Source organism: Grampus griseus, assembly GCF_964374135.1.
Source record: "Grampus griseus genome assembly, chromosome: 3".
Taxonomy (NCBI): domain Eukaryota; kingdom Metazoa; phylum Chordata; class Mammalia; order Artiodactyla; family Delphinidae; genus Grampus; species Grampus griseus.
In genome coordinates, this window is record NC_139019.1 from 27,602,235 (window position 1) to 27,619,482 (window position 17,248).

The 17,248-nt window shown below is 39.7% G+C and overlaps 1 protein-coding gene across 3 annotated transcripts in view; it reads right to left on the bottom strand.

Moving 5' to 3' along the window:
• Nucleotides 1-17,248, bottom strand: part of ADAMTS12 (ADAM metallopeptidase with thrombospondin type 1 motif 12) — a 382,005-nt gene that overhangs the window by 119,368 nt on the left and 245,389 nt on the right. For all 3 annotated transcript variants that reach the window (XM_082652277.1, XM_082652278.1, XM_082652276.1), the window contains exons 10-12: nt 14,147-14,239; nt 12,530-12,675; nt 9,762-9,931 (exon numbers count right to left, since the gene is read on the bottom strand). In XM_082652277.1, the coding sequence (XP_082508403.1) occupies nt 9,762-9,931; nt 12,530-12,675; nt 14,147-14,239 (409 nt within the window). The remainder of the gene's footprint in view (nt 1-9,761; nt 9,932-12,529; nt 12,676-14,146; nt 14,240-17,248) is intronic.

Here is a 17,248-nt window from a genome sequence, read left to right on the forward strand (position 1 = left end):
TCAATTTTCTGTTCCCTGGTGAGTGATCTCCTGCACAGAATCGTTCTAAAGATTTACTTAATAAAATGTGTATCTATACGTAGGTACTTCGAATAACCAGAAAAAGAGGTAACTTTTAAAACATAAATTGTCCTAAAAATTTTAACAGGTAATATCTGTATATGATAAGAATTCAAATAGTTAATTTTCCTTGAATGTTACGTCTTCTCTTTAAGTGAAAAATTTGAGAATATCCTCTTCAGAAAGATCCTTTTGGGATCTCTTCTGGGTCTGTTTACTGGGGGAAGGGCTGTTAAGTTTCTTGGTGGTGTGACCAGCTGAGGGCTCAAGGAGACCACCCGTAAGGCCGTTTGCCTCGGACCCACCTCAGGGTGGATGGGCCCCAAATGCAAGGCCAACGTGCACAGCTCTAGGTAGGGCTGCTCAAGGATGCAATGGTCCATGTGGTAAAGAAACAAAAGTGTACAGCTTACACAAATATAACAGAGTAAAACTCAAACACTGAAACTCTGGAGGAACTTGAGACAATTTCTAAAGCATCTGTTTAAAACTTAAAGGAGAAAGGTAAAAGCAAATAAAGAATACCAACTGATTCTATATAAACTGCAGTGGATAAGTTGTCTGAGAAAATGAATAAAGTTAAAATGAGCTGGAGAGATCACAAAGTGCCGTCGGAAAAGGGCCAGCAGACCCCGGAGACAAGGCATAATTCAGTACTACTGTAAATCTTCATTCCCGGCAGCATGATTAGCTCTGTGACTGCCTGAACTTGAATAGAATTGCTTAGAGGGAGCCACCTGGGAGCAATTCTGCTCTCTGAGAGATGAGAGCATCCATCCAGGTGTGCTGAGTCCAGGGAATCATTTCAGGAAACAACAAGTAGAAGGATGGAGGCAGGGGAAACACTTTTTCAAAAGCTTTGATTTGAGCTTTAGAATTTAGATTTGAGATTTTCTATTTGGACACATGAAGCACAAAGACGAAGCAGCCCTGAATTATTCTGGAGTTTTTCTAAAGGAATTACCTGTTCCAGCCTGCTGGGGAGGGCTGGGACTAGAGGTGCCTGAGGGTGCGAATTCTAAGAAGGCATTCACTCTCAGGGTTGTAAAAACGGGTCCTCACAGCAAGTAAACCCCCATCCAAAGGCAAGCATTGCACTGAATTCCAGAATGGTCAAGTTCCAATGTCTGCCTTAGTTTTACTCCCTCTGGGCTTGTGCTGTTTGACTCCCTCCCTGAAGGATGAAACTAACCAGAGGCTTTTGCTAGTCTTGTTTATTTAGTGAGCTAAGGGAAAGTTGCTTTGTTCAAATAACAGCCAATGTATTACTTGAACGTTATTTTCCAAATCTTCTTGTGTTTGCAGTGGTTATCTGATTTCATTTTAACCATCACAACTACCCTATGATGTTAGTTCTTTTATTATCCCCATTTAGAAGAGAAAATTTAGGCGCAGAGAGATTAAGTTTTCCAAGATCTCACAGTATGAGTGGTACAGTAGAAGTTGATGGTTTAGCTAGAGCTCACGCTATTAACCCCTAACCTACAGGCACAGAATTATTTTTAACAAAAAACAAATGCTTTGATGAGATATTTAAAGTAACCACTCTTCGTGTTATTAGGCAATGCATTTATTCATGGATCATATCTGAGAAGCAAACTTGGTAGAATACCCACTGGACTCCATTTTAATAATCTTTCATGGGTCTTAAATATGGTGAGAATCTTTAGCCTCTGGAGCTATCACCTCTACAGAGAGCAGATGTAAAAGCCATTACTTCTTAGAGAGCAGATGTAGCAGATTCTAGCTCATGAACGTCTAATATTACCTTGAGAAAGTTACTTAACCTTTCTGTGACTCAGTTTCCTCATCTGAAAAATGGGGATAATAATACCTACCTTGCAGGGTAATTAATAGAGAGGATTAAGACAGAGACTGTATGTCAAGCACTCAGCGCGGTACCTGGTATACAGTAAGTGCTTGACAAATGACAGTGGTTATGGTTGCTGATTTCACCTCCTTATCATGACCTGGTGAATTCTAAAGGTCCTTGCAGTTACCCCATAAGCTGTGCTTCTATCATTCCAACCTTCTTTCAGAGCAGTCAAAAGCTGGCTCAATTCTCTTTCCCACACATATACCGATCTTTCCTGAAATATCCTCTTCTCCTTCAGATTATTCCATTGTGCCATTTCTAATCAATTCTGCACTGATTTCATGCTTTGTTTTACCATTTTCTAAATAATCGCTGTCTTGTCAGTTTAGCATAAAGGATTCCATATCCTGCTAGGTCAGTAGGTGGTTCCATGACTTTCCTTTTCTGTGACTATGAACCTGGTTCAAAGCTGGTACAATGCCTACTGAGGTCCTCCCGGCTCTATGCTTCCAAGACCATGGATTTTACAAGCTCCTCAACCAAACTGCGATGTCCTCAAGGGCACCCCAGTCATCTGCACATTGATCAGCTGCTACTGGCGCCCACAGTGTGAGAAGGAGGAAACAGACACACACTGGTGAGGACTGAAAAGCACAGGAGGAGGCTCTCCTTCACATGAGCGTTGGAGTTAGATGCATAGGGGTTCAGATCCCAGCCCTGACTCTTACATCTTGCCCAAGGCCTTTTTGGCCTCTGCACAGAGGGGACTATCAGAGGATAGCACACTGAAACCTCTAATAAGGTATCTGGTTGTTTTAATGTGGTAGTTATTACCATTAACCTTTCCTAATGAATACCAGCAGATCATTACACTCAGCAAAGGCTCTTAACCCATGTTTACTAATTAACTGACATGGCAGTGATCGATACTGTTAGGGAGAAACCTTTGGACCAAATGGCAGAGATCAACTCGATCCTAAGAGATTATCAACTCATTCATAAAAATGAACCTTGACCTCAGTGACAGAGGTCAAGGATGTTCATTGCAGCAATTAACTTTTTATCCAGGAAGAAACGGACAAATGACTTAAATTGCATTTACATAATGGAAGGCTATGCAGTCACTAAGAGGAATGAGGTGAGCTGTAATGCCATGGTGTTCTGCTCCATGAGTCAAAAAGTTGCAGAACTGGCAAAGTATGAGTTCACTTGTGCGCAAATGGAAACCTGCAGTTAACAACACTCGCCTCTGAGGGATAAGTGTGGGTGGGCTAAGAAGAATCTATTTTTATTTTACTCTATTGTATACACTTGCATTTTTATAAGCAGCATATATTCATTTTATAAATAATGTCTTGGCCCTCAAACAAGAAAACGGGAAAGGTCTCCTTTCCCCTGTGATAATCATGACACATCTCTATGAGGAGAGGCCCTCATTTTGAGACTTCCCTTTATCTTGCTTCTGTGATACTGGTTTGTACATCTTTCAAGATTAGACAGGCTAACTGAAGTAAGGAAGAAACAGATTTCTAAGGAATGTAAGTACAGTGGTCTATGGAGTCTTAGGGACACCTAGTAAATAATCTGTGCTGAAAACAACAGCAGCACACACACCTGCTGCTGTGACCCCCAGCGCCTGCACACCTACGACCCACAGGCGTGCCCAAGGCCAGAAGGAACGCTGTGCTTGAAAGTGGCCATTGTGAATTGAAGGTTCAGGGCTACTGAAGCAGTTTACAAGGTGGATTCTGAAGTCCTGCTTCCCTGCCCTTTCGTCTGGCCTCTCTGTCTTTCCTGGCATTCTGGGTATGTCATTAGGTGGGCCTGTGACACAGGGCGCTGCCCCAAGAGGCAGGAGGAGCAACAGATGGTCTTAGTTCTCAAAGGTCAACCCGACTATCAGAGAGTCTCTCTCCCAGATACCAACCTCATCGGTTCCATAACAACCACAGAGTTGAGTGTTTCACCGTCTCAGGTACACTCATCTGCCTAGACACATCCTTTCGTCGGGCTCGTGGGATTTTTTTCTTCTAGCTTTTCAATCCATTTTTTCAGCTGAGTGAAAATTCTAAAACTAATGGACTGGTGAACTTTCCCCTCGCACTGTCTGATTAATCCTCTCAAAGGAAGCTTAGGGAACTGAATGAACTCACTGAATCGAAGGCTGAATTTTCAATTCTGCTAAAATAGGGCGGCCCAACGTTTTTGGATAATGATCTTACGAAGTGATCGTTAGAAGTGAAAGCTAAAACTTGCTAAGAAGGACAAAAATTATTTCTTAGGTCAAGGAAAAATTTGAGTGTGTTTCATGTTCTGTGAGTAGATTGCAATTTGAGTTTCACCATTTAAAAATATCTAGTTTCTAAAATCCATTTACCTGCAGGACTTCTTGGGTGTGAGTCCTGTGCAGTCACACTTGGTTGAATGCTCTGTTGTCACTGTCTTAAAACTCTTAATAATTTTACGTCTGAACTTGTGCCTTGTAAGTGAAGTCTGATTGGACAATGGAACACGTGCATGAGCAGAAGAGATTTGTGATGTGCATGTGTGCAGTTCCTTGCCAGATTTTAAGAAATACTAAACCTTAAGCAAAAGGCGTAACTTAAAAATGTTTTATTGCTTTAATAAGTAACATTTAACTTAAAAAAGAAGCCCAGTTTAATGACCAGGCTCAAATCAGCTTGAGGGAAAACAAACAAACAAAACCAAAACCAAACAAGAAGTCCTGACCAAAAACCCAACCAAAAATCAGTCAAATAATTACCAAAACTCTGTAACTTCGGCTGGTCTAAAATAGTATGTTTTTTACTTTCTGATAAGGTAATATTGCAATCTCCAAATATATCAAAATATACATCAAACATAAGAAGGCATTAAAATTAATATATTCTACCATAACTATAGAAAGGTATGAAAACAGGAATAGAATTGTTAAAAATGAATTAAACCCACTTCATTGATGTTTTAGACTACGCTAAATGTAGCAATGTTGGTTATTTACTGTACGTTTATGTTCTGTCTTTTAGTTAAAATGGTTAGGAACTGTGACACTAAATTTGGAATTGCAACTTATTATAAGTTGTTTACTAAACGTAATAATTTAATCAGAATGCTTAAATGTTTAAAAAATTGATTTCCAAAGGCGAGATACATAAGTTTAATAAACCTAGCATTTGTCATAATACAAACAGTTTTGGGGGCTCTTCTCCTCCCACCAGAGCTCCTTGGCCATAAAATCATCTATTTTTTAAAAAAAACATGAACATCATCTTAGGTAAAATTCAAAATTCAATGCATTTGTTCTTAAGGTAATGGGTCTATCCCAGTCTCTGTTTCTATGGTCAATATTTAGTCTGCAGAGTCAGGCCAGGGCTAACTCTTGGCTTTATTGTACAGTCTGAGTTTAAGAAGTTACTCATTCTCTAAATCTATTAGCATACCCATAAGAATTAGATCAAAACCTTAAATTTCCATGTAGGATTTTCTTGTGGAGATAAAATTAGGGAAATGCATACAAAGTGTTGAGTGTAAGTACCTACACAGAACAGATACTGATATAAGTTTAATATAACCTGTTCTCGTTATCAGTTAGAAGCGAGTTTCGTTGCAAGTAGCAAAAAAAAAGAAAGAAAGAAAAAAAAGAAAAAAAATGTCGCTTCCCTGTTTTAAACGGACAGGAATTTATTTTTCCCACATAACAAGAAATCCAGGGGCTATACTCCTTCTGTCTTCCTCTCAGCCGTCTCAGCATGGTTGCGATAGGACTGGTGTACCCCAGGCAGCACGAGGGCAGAGTGAAAGGCAGAAAGGCAGGGGGCCGAGGGCAGCTTGGTCAGTACCAACTAAAATCCTTCCCAGAAGCCTGACCCAGTGAAGTTGCCATCTTTATCTCTTTGGTTGGAACTGGGGCTCCCTGGAATACAGTTTAGCAAGTCTTCTAGCTTTCCCTCTTCTCTTGTAGAGGATAGTGAAGGGGTTGTGAATGGCTTTGGGGTGTCTGCAAACATCATCCTTATTATTCCATCATTTTCCCTCCTGAAGCCACAGATTCCTAGTCTGTGAAATGAGAGGCTTCTGGCTAGAAGATCTCCCAGGTTGCTCCCCGCAATGACACTCTGTTTAAAGGCTGTTTCTTTCTAAACACCAAGTACTCTTGTAATAAACTCTATGCACAGCGCCCAGGTCCTCCCAGGTGTCCAGCTCCTGGGAGTGCTGCCAGCACTGGCCCTCAGTTGTCACCTTGGCCTAAGAGAGCTTCCTTGCCCAAGGACACTCACTCCTTCCTGAGGCAGACCACACCCAACGTCTGGGCCACGTGGGGCTTCAAGGACTGGCTGCCCCACCTCAACTGCAGCAATTCTGAAGGTCCTTTGAGCTGTAGAGCATCCCGAGGGGTGGAGAAGCCCTCTGCTGAGACTGTGCTCTGCACCCCAGCTTCTCCCCCCGCCCAATCCCTCTTCCTTCCCTCTCCTTCTGCACCTGTTGAACTTCCCACACGCTAGTATCTGTCTTAGAGTCTCTTTCCTAGGGAATGCAATTGCAACAATTCCTTACAGATGTCCCTGAAGGATCCTATCCCAGGAGGAGCAGACTGTTGTCTGACCTCAGGTCAGACCTTCACATATGCTGGAAACCTTACTGGCAACAAGCATTGATAGGGCTGAAATATTCAGAAGCAACAACTAAAAAATTAGCCTTAATGAGGAGTTATTTGGGGGTTCTGAGAAAAACATCCAAAAAGGAAGAGATTCCAAGAAAGTGATGGCACCAAGATCAGGTTCTGGCCATTTCCTAATAGAAGATGCAGGATGTAAACATATTTCTATTCACATAGGCTAATCAAGTCCTTAGGAATATAAGTTAGTATAAGTATCTCAGCTTCCTAATCAAACAGACGGTATTCTTCAATTCCAGCTCCATTATATAAGACACTATAACCCTGAATAAGTTACTGTCCTCTCTGAGACTACGTTTCTTCATCTCTGAAGGATGGGGATGGGGGTAAGTGAGAAAATGTATAGACTCAGCTCTTCACACTGGTGCTTCCATGAATATGATCAAGTGGAGTTTGGATGCCTTTTTTTTTTTTTTTTGCCAGGAGTGTTGGTAAAGGAAATGCCTATATTGGAAAGTAAGTTGATTTAAATTAGTAGTTTTCAAACACTTTAGGCAGAAGAATTATTTTTCTTTCATCAAGATCTTGCAAATAAAGCAGATAAAATTCAGGATTTTATTAAGCAGAAATTTTATAAGTTCAAGTACATAATGCTTAAAAATAGTTCAGTGGGATCAAAAGAGACTATTAAGATGAACAGAAAATTTTGAAATCAAGTTTACAGATGGCAGTTACAGACATATGGCTGCAGCACCTAATTTTTTTCTGTGGGTTTTTTCGTTTGTACAGCATTGAAAAATCTTGACTCACACAAACAGCTGTAAATGATAACAGTTTAGAACAACTTGACCTGAAATCTCAGGATATTTCTCAGTTAAATTGGGTTGATGGGAGACTTTTATTCTAAGGTCTGTAGAAAACCAATTAATTTGTGTAAGTTAATGTATTGCTGTTTTTTGATATGTTAAAACTCAACATATACTGTTTTTGAGTGTAAGCATTGTTCTTTATTGCACTTTTAAAAATAGTTTAAATTATTTCTTTTGGAAAATGAAATTATAATAGAATCAAACATTTTTGGAAGCCCTGGAACAGAGTGTGAAAACTACAAGGTTTGATGGAGATTCTATGCTTATTCCAAATGTTTGAATCTATGATTCTTCTTCTGTCATTGGCTACTTAGCAAATCTGCCAAAGGTCACTTACTAAGACACTTAACACTGTCTACTGAGTGGGTAGAAAACTCTGCTGTAAGTTAGTTTATCCTCTGGTGGCTTCTAAGGAAAGGCTGGGAGGGTGTAAAGTGCTCAATGCCTGGCACAGATTAAGTGTTGCGCACAGAGTTGTTGTCATGAATGCCACACTACTGTCACCCGGGATGCCCAGAACTAAGAAAATAGCAGCTCTGTAGGATAGAGGTTGATGGGGGAAAGAAATCAGTGTATTGGTCAAGGTGGTAGTTACTTGGGTTAGCAGGTAAGTCATTATGCTCAAATAATAGCACAGGAGCCTGTAAGAAAACCCCTGAGATGGAGAATGGAGGCTTACAGCCCAGGTAGATGGTGAGTTAAGCAGATGGCGCTCAGCTAAATTCCCTCACATGGTTTATACAGCCTCAATACAGATGCAAACTGATCACTCCAAAGTGAGTGAAATCTGTGTCTACTTTTACAGCTCTCATTTCTTTAATACCTATTGCTAGGCTATGCAAAAAGTGGGCACACGATAAATGCTTGTAAATCAATGAAAAGTCAAGCTGAACCAAATCTTTAATTATAAGTATAGCTACTTGAGCCATCAGAGTGCAGCAGACACAAATTCAACCCTGACTGGCAGGTGTGGGTATCCCAAACTAAGCACCTGTCACAACACTGAGGCAGCTATGCCATTTTAGTCCTGGAAGAGTGCTCATTCAGAGTCTATAGTACTACTGACTCAACTAGTTCCAACAAAACAGAATGTCCAAAATACAGGTATAGGTAGTACCAACTGGCTATACCTTTCATAACTATCTTTTTTTTCTTTTTGCACCCATATGAGTATATACACGAGATTTCCTGTATTCGAGTACTTGGATCATAAAGTAAAATTGCACCAAAAACCAAATGACTCACTCCCCTAGAGCATGAATGATGCTAAACAACGGGCGACAAGGAGCAGACATTGCCCATGACAAACAGCCATCGGGGTATTTTGGAGACACAAAGAAGGAAAAGCACTATTTTTTCCAAAAGCAATTGACTATATCATTTTTCTAACTGTCCAAATATGTACTTTTCATTCATTGGCTGACATCTACAAGTCCTCTTCTGTTCTATCATGCTGCATTTCAGAAACTGAATAATCAAAAAAAACCTGGTTACTTTTCACTACCTTGTCTCAAATCTCCTTAACTCAGGAAAATCTTTCTTTCATTCTCTATTTGAATAACAAATAGCACAAATACTCTTTGAGGCTAATCTATAGCTAACAGTCAATGATTCTTCCTCATTTTCAGTAGAGAATGTGTCACTGGTGCTGATTCAAGGGAAGCACTGCCAAAGCTGCTGCTCCATTCTCCAACTCTGTTTGGAGAGGCCCCATCCTCTGATATGCATCCTTTAGATGCCTGATTTTACTTTTTACCCTTCTTATACTGTCCTATACATTACAAAATGTTGATTTCTGGCCCAGAGCTGGCTTTTACTCATTTCTGATCAAGTTTCTCATTCATTTTCTATCATCTTGTCTTTCCTTGTGCTTTTCTCCTCTCACTTGGAATTGATGACTCTATTTTGAATGCCTTCCCCCTCCCTTATGCCAAGAGAAAGACTACTCATGCTTAAGAATCATCAACTACTTCCTTGGAAGACTTCTTTGAAATTACTCCAAAACCATAATGATCTTCTTTTCTGAATTTCTGCCAAAATTACATTCAGTTCCACATGCTCATCAACCAGCACTTTCATCAGTGATTAGTTTCTGAATCCCTCCCTACAAGCTCCACTTATTGCTTAGTTGCACCTCAGCTGTTTTGAAGTGAGCCATCATGTTTGATAAACTTCTCTTTTATCTCCAATATAGCTCAGCAGAGAGTTGGAATATTCACCTTCAACATTTACTGATCCACTTAACCAGGTCAGTGTCTCCACCTCCTAAAATATAAAACTCTTGATGACACTATTCTCTTCTTGTTGAACTTTGCAAGGCATCACAGGTACCCTGACAGATAAATGCTTTCTGATAATGGCTGTAGTCTTAGATCTGGAATATACTCTTATAGTTCCTTACCTGGATTAAAAACTGGAAACCAGTGGTAGAATTCATTCTTGTAGGGAACAGTGTCAAACTCACTGCACTGCATCTGCCGAAATGTTGGTGTATCCGGGCGACAGGGGTGAATGTTGCACAAGCGATAGCGTTTTCTTTCTCCAGTGCAGTACTTCCCTCCAAACTTTGGTCTACACATGAAACACACAAACTCTTCTTTAATTTCCTTAAAGGCCAGCATTTTCTTTTAAAAATCTTCTGGCATCCGGCCATGCCCCTTCCTTGCCAAACCTTGTCCCTCTCTAGCCTCAAAACTCACCGTTTGAATAAATTCTTCAAATTTCCCACATTTTTTGCTGTTGCCCATGAACATTCAGTCCCAAGTATACAGTTGCCTGTTTTGAAATAGTTTGACTCCATGGTCAATTAGTTGCCTGGTCATCAGTTGTGACTTTCATTTTATTTCCTCCTTTTCATTCCCACAATCACCAAACTAGTTCACCCCTTATCTCCATTCCTGTCTGCCCTCTTCTTCCTCATTTAACCTACTGTACACACTCTTCTCTGGCTAATTTTTATGATTGCTTTAATTATTTTAGTTTCCTGTTTAAAAATCTTTAATGGCACCCCATGGCCACAGAATCCAGTCTAGCCTCTTGAGCTTGGCATCCAAGGCCCTCATGATACTGACTTACCTCACCTGAACAACTTTTCTTCCCACACTCCTCCTCATTTGCACACTGCTCCCATGATACAGGCTGACTTATTTGCTTTTATTTTTTCTGTGCTTCTAGATAGATTTCTGCTCTCTTAAGTCTCTAAACATCTACATACTGCCTGTGCTTTAAGGACCAATAAATGCTATCTCCATCTCCATCATGAATTCTTCCTGAATTCCTGCCTTAAGTAATCTCCTTCTCCTCTTAAATGACACTTTATTATCCTACTGTAGGCACTTCCTGCATTTATCACACCCAAAGATAATTCTTTGACCAAGGCAGTTCACATTCATTAACTCCCTGTAGGCGGGACTAAGAATTGTCCTTGAGAGTTGAGGGTAGGCTGGCTTCCTATCTGTGACGATGGAGTGACACTCTATGACTTGGCACCTCTCCAAGTCATTTCCATCCAAGAGCCTTTTGTGAGCCAAACCCTGCTGGGTTCTCACTAGACAGCTGACTGATAACACGTCAAGGATGCACTGACCTGAGTCTGTGATCTGAATCACAGAACTGAATCTGTTACTGTGTTTCCATTGCTATAGTTCTCAATGAACTTAAGCAAACCAGCTACTGAGATCAGACATGGTCACTCATCCAAGGAGACTCTAAGACAAACTGTAGCCTCTGAGATGGGAGTTGGGACTATTTTTTCCCCCTGAAGCCAAGTTAGAGGATCATCTTTCATTTCCTCAACAAGGATGTCCCTTTTCTGACAACCATGGATCACTGACCATCCTCCCAGGAAGGCTACAGACTGGGTAGTGGCTGATACAGAACACTGACAATAGGTCCTAGAACAAATCACCTGTATTTCCTGATCTCTGAAATGGAAATCACTTTCTGACCACATTGAAACAAACTATAAAGATATTCTGTAAAAATACTTTTAAAGGGATTTCTGGTTTTGAATTTTTGAAGTCACAGGAACTTTGTATTTAAACAAATAGGTAAGATTTTAAAACAATTTTGCCCAAATTCCTCAAATGTACACTTACTTATTTTCATGGGAGATGGTAAAGATAACATAATAACTACCATTTACTGACAATTTTATGTAGTAGATATTATGTTAAACTCTTCATAGATGTTAATTTATTAACCTCTAGGATAAATTATATATATATATATATAGTTTATATGTGTATATATATATATATATACATGCAGATATATACATATAGAAATATATTTATTATAAAAAGGAGAAGTAAGATTTGGAACTGAAACACTGAGAGAATTATAACCATATTTATCACTTTTAAAAAATGTGACTCTTACTCTTTAATGCAGACTAATGTAAATCTAGGTAAAAGAAGTTTAATACATTTTCTACTTACCGGAGGCATTATATGTACACTTTTTAAAAATTATACTTGGGAACTAGTATACTGAGAAATAATGAAATTAAGAATGTAATATATATTTGGACATCAAGGAAATATATAATATCATTATACAAACTTAAAATATGAAAAAAGTAAGCAATTTGATTAAAAAATTGAAAGCCACTTGTGAAATAACGTCTGTGGAATCCTTGACAGGCTAATAGGGAACTCTGAGGTTTACAAAATCCTAATCTAAAACATTAAAAATAATTATCCTCAAAAAATGTGCCTAGCTATTTAATTAGTCACCTAAGGGAAGAAGAATATTTTTATAAAATTGTACATTCATTATGATGGAAAGAAAGCTGCCATCTTATCAGCAAAATTGGGTCTAACTAATCCCCACTGATAGAATGCGGTTATTTAGAAGGATTTAATTGTGTAATCTCCTAAAGTCTTTCACATAGATTTTACTTTTAAAAAAATTTGCTTATTTCTCCAAATGATGGAATCAGCTTACTTACCCAAGTTCTAGTAAAATCCAGTGCCAAGCCAAAATGAAACAAAGCAAAAAAGAACCACCTTTTTTTTCACACTCTACGAATCTTCCTCCTGGCTCCCTTTCATCTTTGGGAACATATCTGGTTTCCCTCAGAAGGTCTGGGGTCACTGAAGTCATGCTGTCCACGACTAGTCTCCCGGTGCTCATGGAAGGAAGGGAAATATCTTTGGCTGGACTTACTCAGGGTTGTTGCAGAGCCTCTCTGCACTCTGGGCTCCAGCTCCACAGGTCCTGGAACAGTGGGACCAGGGTGACCAGCGGCCCCAGCCTCCGGGAATACTCTCTGGTTTCTTGCCCACTGTGATACACTTGCCAGCCATACACCACTGGAAAGGGAAAAAGCAGGAGATGCATAAGTCAGGAAGGTTCCCATAGTAAGCTGAGTCAGGAAACCTAGCAGTCTAAACCCAGTTCTCCCAGAGCAAGCAGACTTCCTACAAGTCACACATCAGATGTAGCACAAAGAGAGCCTCATAAAAGAATTTCCCCCAAGAGTCTTGGGTTTTAGAATCAGAGTCTTTCAGGAATTAAAGGGAACTTTACAGTGCCTAGTTGCAGTGAATGCAGGAGTGTTACTCAAAGTGTGACTGACAGATTGCACCCCAGAAGTAAATCAAAACACCGCTTCCTTCACTGAGGAAGTCTCGCCATGAAAAGCATGTCAGCTGAATATGCTTAGTAATATAGTTGTTCAGTAACGTAATTGATTTCCTTTCTGGTGCAAGCTTCTTATCTTGTTGAAGACCATAACAAACATTTTGCAGACTGGCACTGTGATAACACTTCTCTATAGCCTCTATGGGTATTTAATGTTTGCAGCAGATAACATCCTCCTGCAAAATGTCCACTCATTGCCGGAAAACACAAGTTGTTAAGAAGCTGAAGTTAGGCATCAAGAAAAATTTCTGCTTTCCTATAACTCTACCCATTCTTTCCAGTTCTGGTGTTTCAAGTGGCTCAGGAAAAAGTCCACTCTCTCCCTCTTCAAGGGAATCCTTCAACAACTAACAGTTTAGGAGGGTGAACACAGGAAAAGGGAAACAAGAAATGCAAGTTGGTTGTTAGAAATGGCCACATTTTCCTGGAGGATCTGGGCATGTTTCAGCTGCTGGCCTCCTCTTTCTCATTATTTCTGGTCACTGTGTATTCTGATCAGGTTCTGTAATCTCAGTGATGGGTCGTGCCACACTCAAGCTGTGTAAAGACACCCACTAAACACATAAGTCCTAGGCCCACAACGAACCCAAATGGTGTTGTTGAGCAGCATGTATTAACCTGTTCTTAGGTAGTCTGGAGGATATCTAACATCTCTGAGTTCTTGGGTATATGGCTTTCCTGCTTAGTAAGGTGCATAGGACTTCAAGAAATGCAGGTCAGATGATGAGAAAGAAGATAACAAGTGGTCTAAATACAGCATCTTTGGAAAGAAGAAGCCACTGGCTTGTCCTTCCCAATGTTCAATATGGAGGGGGGAAAAATGTCAAAATGAAGGTTGATGATAAGCCCAGCAGATGTTACTGACCACAAACTCCATGGAAAGTCATCGGGAAAAGATGGGCCAGATGTTTTATAATTGGAGCATGGCCCTCTCTCCCTGACTACTTGTTTCCAGTGAAGGCTCAAAAGGAGTTGCGGAAGTGGAATCCTTTCCTTTGGCAAATCTGACTGCGTGATGATCTGCCTTCACCCAGAGGCAGCTGCTCTCCAGGGTCTTCTCCTCTGCTCTCTCCAAGAATGCTAAGCCCTTCACCCACCACCTTCCTTCCTCACATCACTGACACGTCACAGACACGTCACCTTCTTCTCACCACATCGCGTCCCGTCTGCAGCAGCGTCCAGCTTGGAGCGACAAAAGCCTTTCACAGAGCACCACAGTGTCTGGCAAACATTCTGGAAAACAAACATGAGATCGTACTTTTTTTACGTTCAAAACTTGCACAAATACCGCAAAAAACAAACAAACAAAAGAAACAAAAAAAATCCTTGCACAAAAGCATGTGTACAGTGATGGTAAAATCTACACACACTCACCCACAATAAATGCTGCGGTTGTTAGTGAGTAACATGATGCAAAGTAATCACACAAGAACCCTCAGTTTAAACTTAACTTGGACTTTGTCATCATTCGTAAACAGTGGTCTGTAGGCCATTCTAGGCAATATGTAAATGGGAGGTAAAAGACATTTCCCAAGAGTTGAATTTCTATACCTGTGGCACAAAATCCAGTACTCACTGCCCTTAGGCAGGGCAACTGGTGACAGTAGTCATCAAAGAGCACTCCGGACTGTGATGGAAGGTGATCTGATTACCAACAGCTGGGCGGTTATAACTTGAACCTGCTCATTGAAGGAAAGTGAAACTATTCCATCCAGAAAACCTCAGCTTATTTACTTATTACCCGAAATAGCCAGCTTGTTTTAGCTGCCAGGGAGTGAACTGAATCTTCCCTCACATTCCTCCTCCTACAGTAGGAACAAGGGAAGGTTGACAAGATTCTTACATAGCATCTGAAATGGCTCAGCTGCTTCCATCCACCTTTTAGTCTTTCTTCTATCCACCCATCTGCCATCATTCCATCTACTTACTGTACTCTATATTCAATATGCTCCTTCATCATAAGATCTTGTATTTTTAACTATTTTAGAAAATTCTTAATTTTTATCTTTCTAACTCTTGCCTCTCCATGTTTACAACTTTTGCAACTATTCTCTCCCTTTGCAACTCACAATGATTGTTGATGGATCTTCCTATTCCACCCTTCATGTTTCAACTTTACTTTTGTATTTTTTAGCTCTCAATTTTCTTATATGTAAAAGTTGAAAAAGTCTGGATTTCTATCAGGAAAAGGCCAGCCTCTCCTCCATCACACAATTCTGAGAAACACTCAAGTGGGATGGGAAGTAATTTTCTCAACTCTAAACTTCAACTGACTGATTTTCTCTTCAGCTCTGTCAAGTCTGCTGTGTAACTCGTCCACTAAATTTATAGTCAATCGTGATATTTTTCATTTCTAGAGGTTGTAATTGTTCTTTACATCTACTTTAATATATCATATAGTGCTTTTTCTTCCCTTTTCTTATATAAAACTCCTCTTCTATGCATCTATTTTATTATCCCTACCTAAAAAATTCAATTATCCAAAGCTCTTGAAGATTTATTGTCTTTCCTTATTTAGTTGAAGATAGACCGTCTTACATTTTTAAATAGGTGCTGAATTGTGAACTCAACTGAACAAAGCTTTATCTATTGGAGTTTTGTGCATCCTTAGCTGAGTGTTGGCTCCTCCAGGGCAGTTTTTCAACCTTTGTTTCTACCAGGAAGCCCATGGTATTATCAGGTCAGAAATATTTTCATGTTAATTTTTTTGAGGGCTTCTCAAACCATGTAAGAGTATAAATATGAACTCTAAATTGGCATGAGGCTAGCCCATGGTAGGAAGTTTCTAGTGAGGAAGTTATCCACCAGCACCCTTCTCCCTTAAAACTCAGGCTGAGATAAAAGGTGTTTCTCTGTCATCTCCCTTTGTTGGTGGTGGATTTCTTCTAATCTACTCTGTCATGGAGGTGTAGCTCTTAAAGGCTCCCAGCTTCAGACAGGGGTCTCAATCCTAACTCACTGTGCTGCTCAAGGTGAACATCTCATTGTCTGTTGCCATTCAGATGTTAAAATCAAAACCCTTTAGTTATTTGATGCTTATCACTCCTTTTTTGTCCCCCCCAGGATATTTTTAAAGTTTCTTATAAATTTGTAATGCATTTATAAAGAATGATATTCTGGGTGAGGATACACAAGAGCTCTCTGCACTATTTTTGCAGCTTCTTTTGAGTTGTAAACTATTTCAAGATAAACAAAAGTTATAATAAAGAAGGATGATGCAACATTCTCTAGTATTTTAGTTTTTTTTTTTTTAAATATTGAAAATGATTAGGTTATCTTGGTTGCAATATGCAGGGATTTGAAGACTTTATTCACTTATTGATTGAGTGCCTACTATGTGCTAGGTACTGCTGAATGTCAGGAATAAAAATTCCCTCAGAAAGCTGACAATATAGTAGGGGAGGGTATAAAAAAGTAAGAAGTAACTATAACATAGTCTAGTAAAAGCTTTGTCAAAAAAATACATAGATGTGAACAATAGGATGTGAAGTGATATTTAAGCTCAGACTCAAATGATGAGTAGGAGAGATGGTCCAAAGGAACCAGAGCATGTAAAGTTCTGGAGGTAGTGGAGAACCCAGCATGTACAGGGAATGAGGCTGTTCAGTATGGATAAACAGAATATAAAAGAAGATTTGACCAGAGATAACCAGAAAAATCCTTACCTCTATAAAACATCTACAATCCTGGATAAAATATTCTAAATGTTTTAAACACATTCCTGAATTGGTAAGGAAGTAAGGGAAATCCTCAGAGGCTAAAAATGTAGGAGAAATTGTTAATCTGAAGATACAAACCTAGTAACTTAGATTTTAGTTTTGATGGTCACTTGGGCACTGGAGAAAATGCCTCACGTCTATGTAGGGTGGGAAGTTCGATTTAATACCTCATATAAGGCCATAACCCCAAAGGACTACCCCCTGACTGAAAGAAACCTCGGAACACAGCTGGGAAACCTGTCTGTTTTGACTTTAACTCTAGAAGGAGTGGTAAAATGTTACCCCTGAGAGTTTGCATCCATACTGGCCCTGATCTCACTCACGTAGGTAGTCAAACAACATCCAACCAATAATTTATTTTAAATGGACCCAGGGATGGCAGTGAAATTTCTCTCTGAAAGAATGTGCCTTCCATCTAAACCCTAAAGTATAGCCTGACATGAAGTTTCACAACCGAGAGTTCACAATAAAAGCAGAAATTGACAAAAGGAAATAATACATAATAAGTGAGACCCAGAAGAAA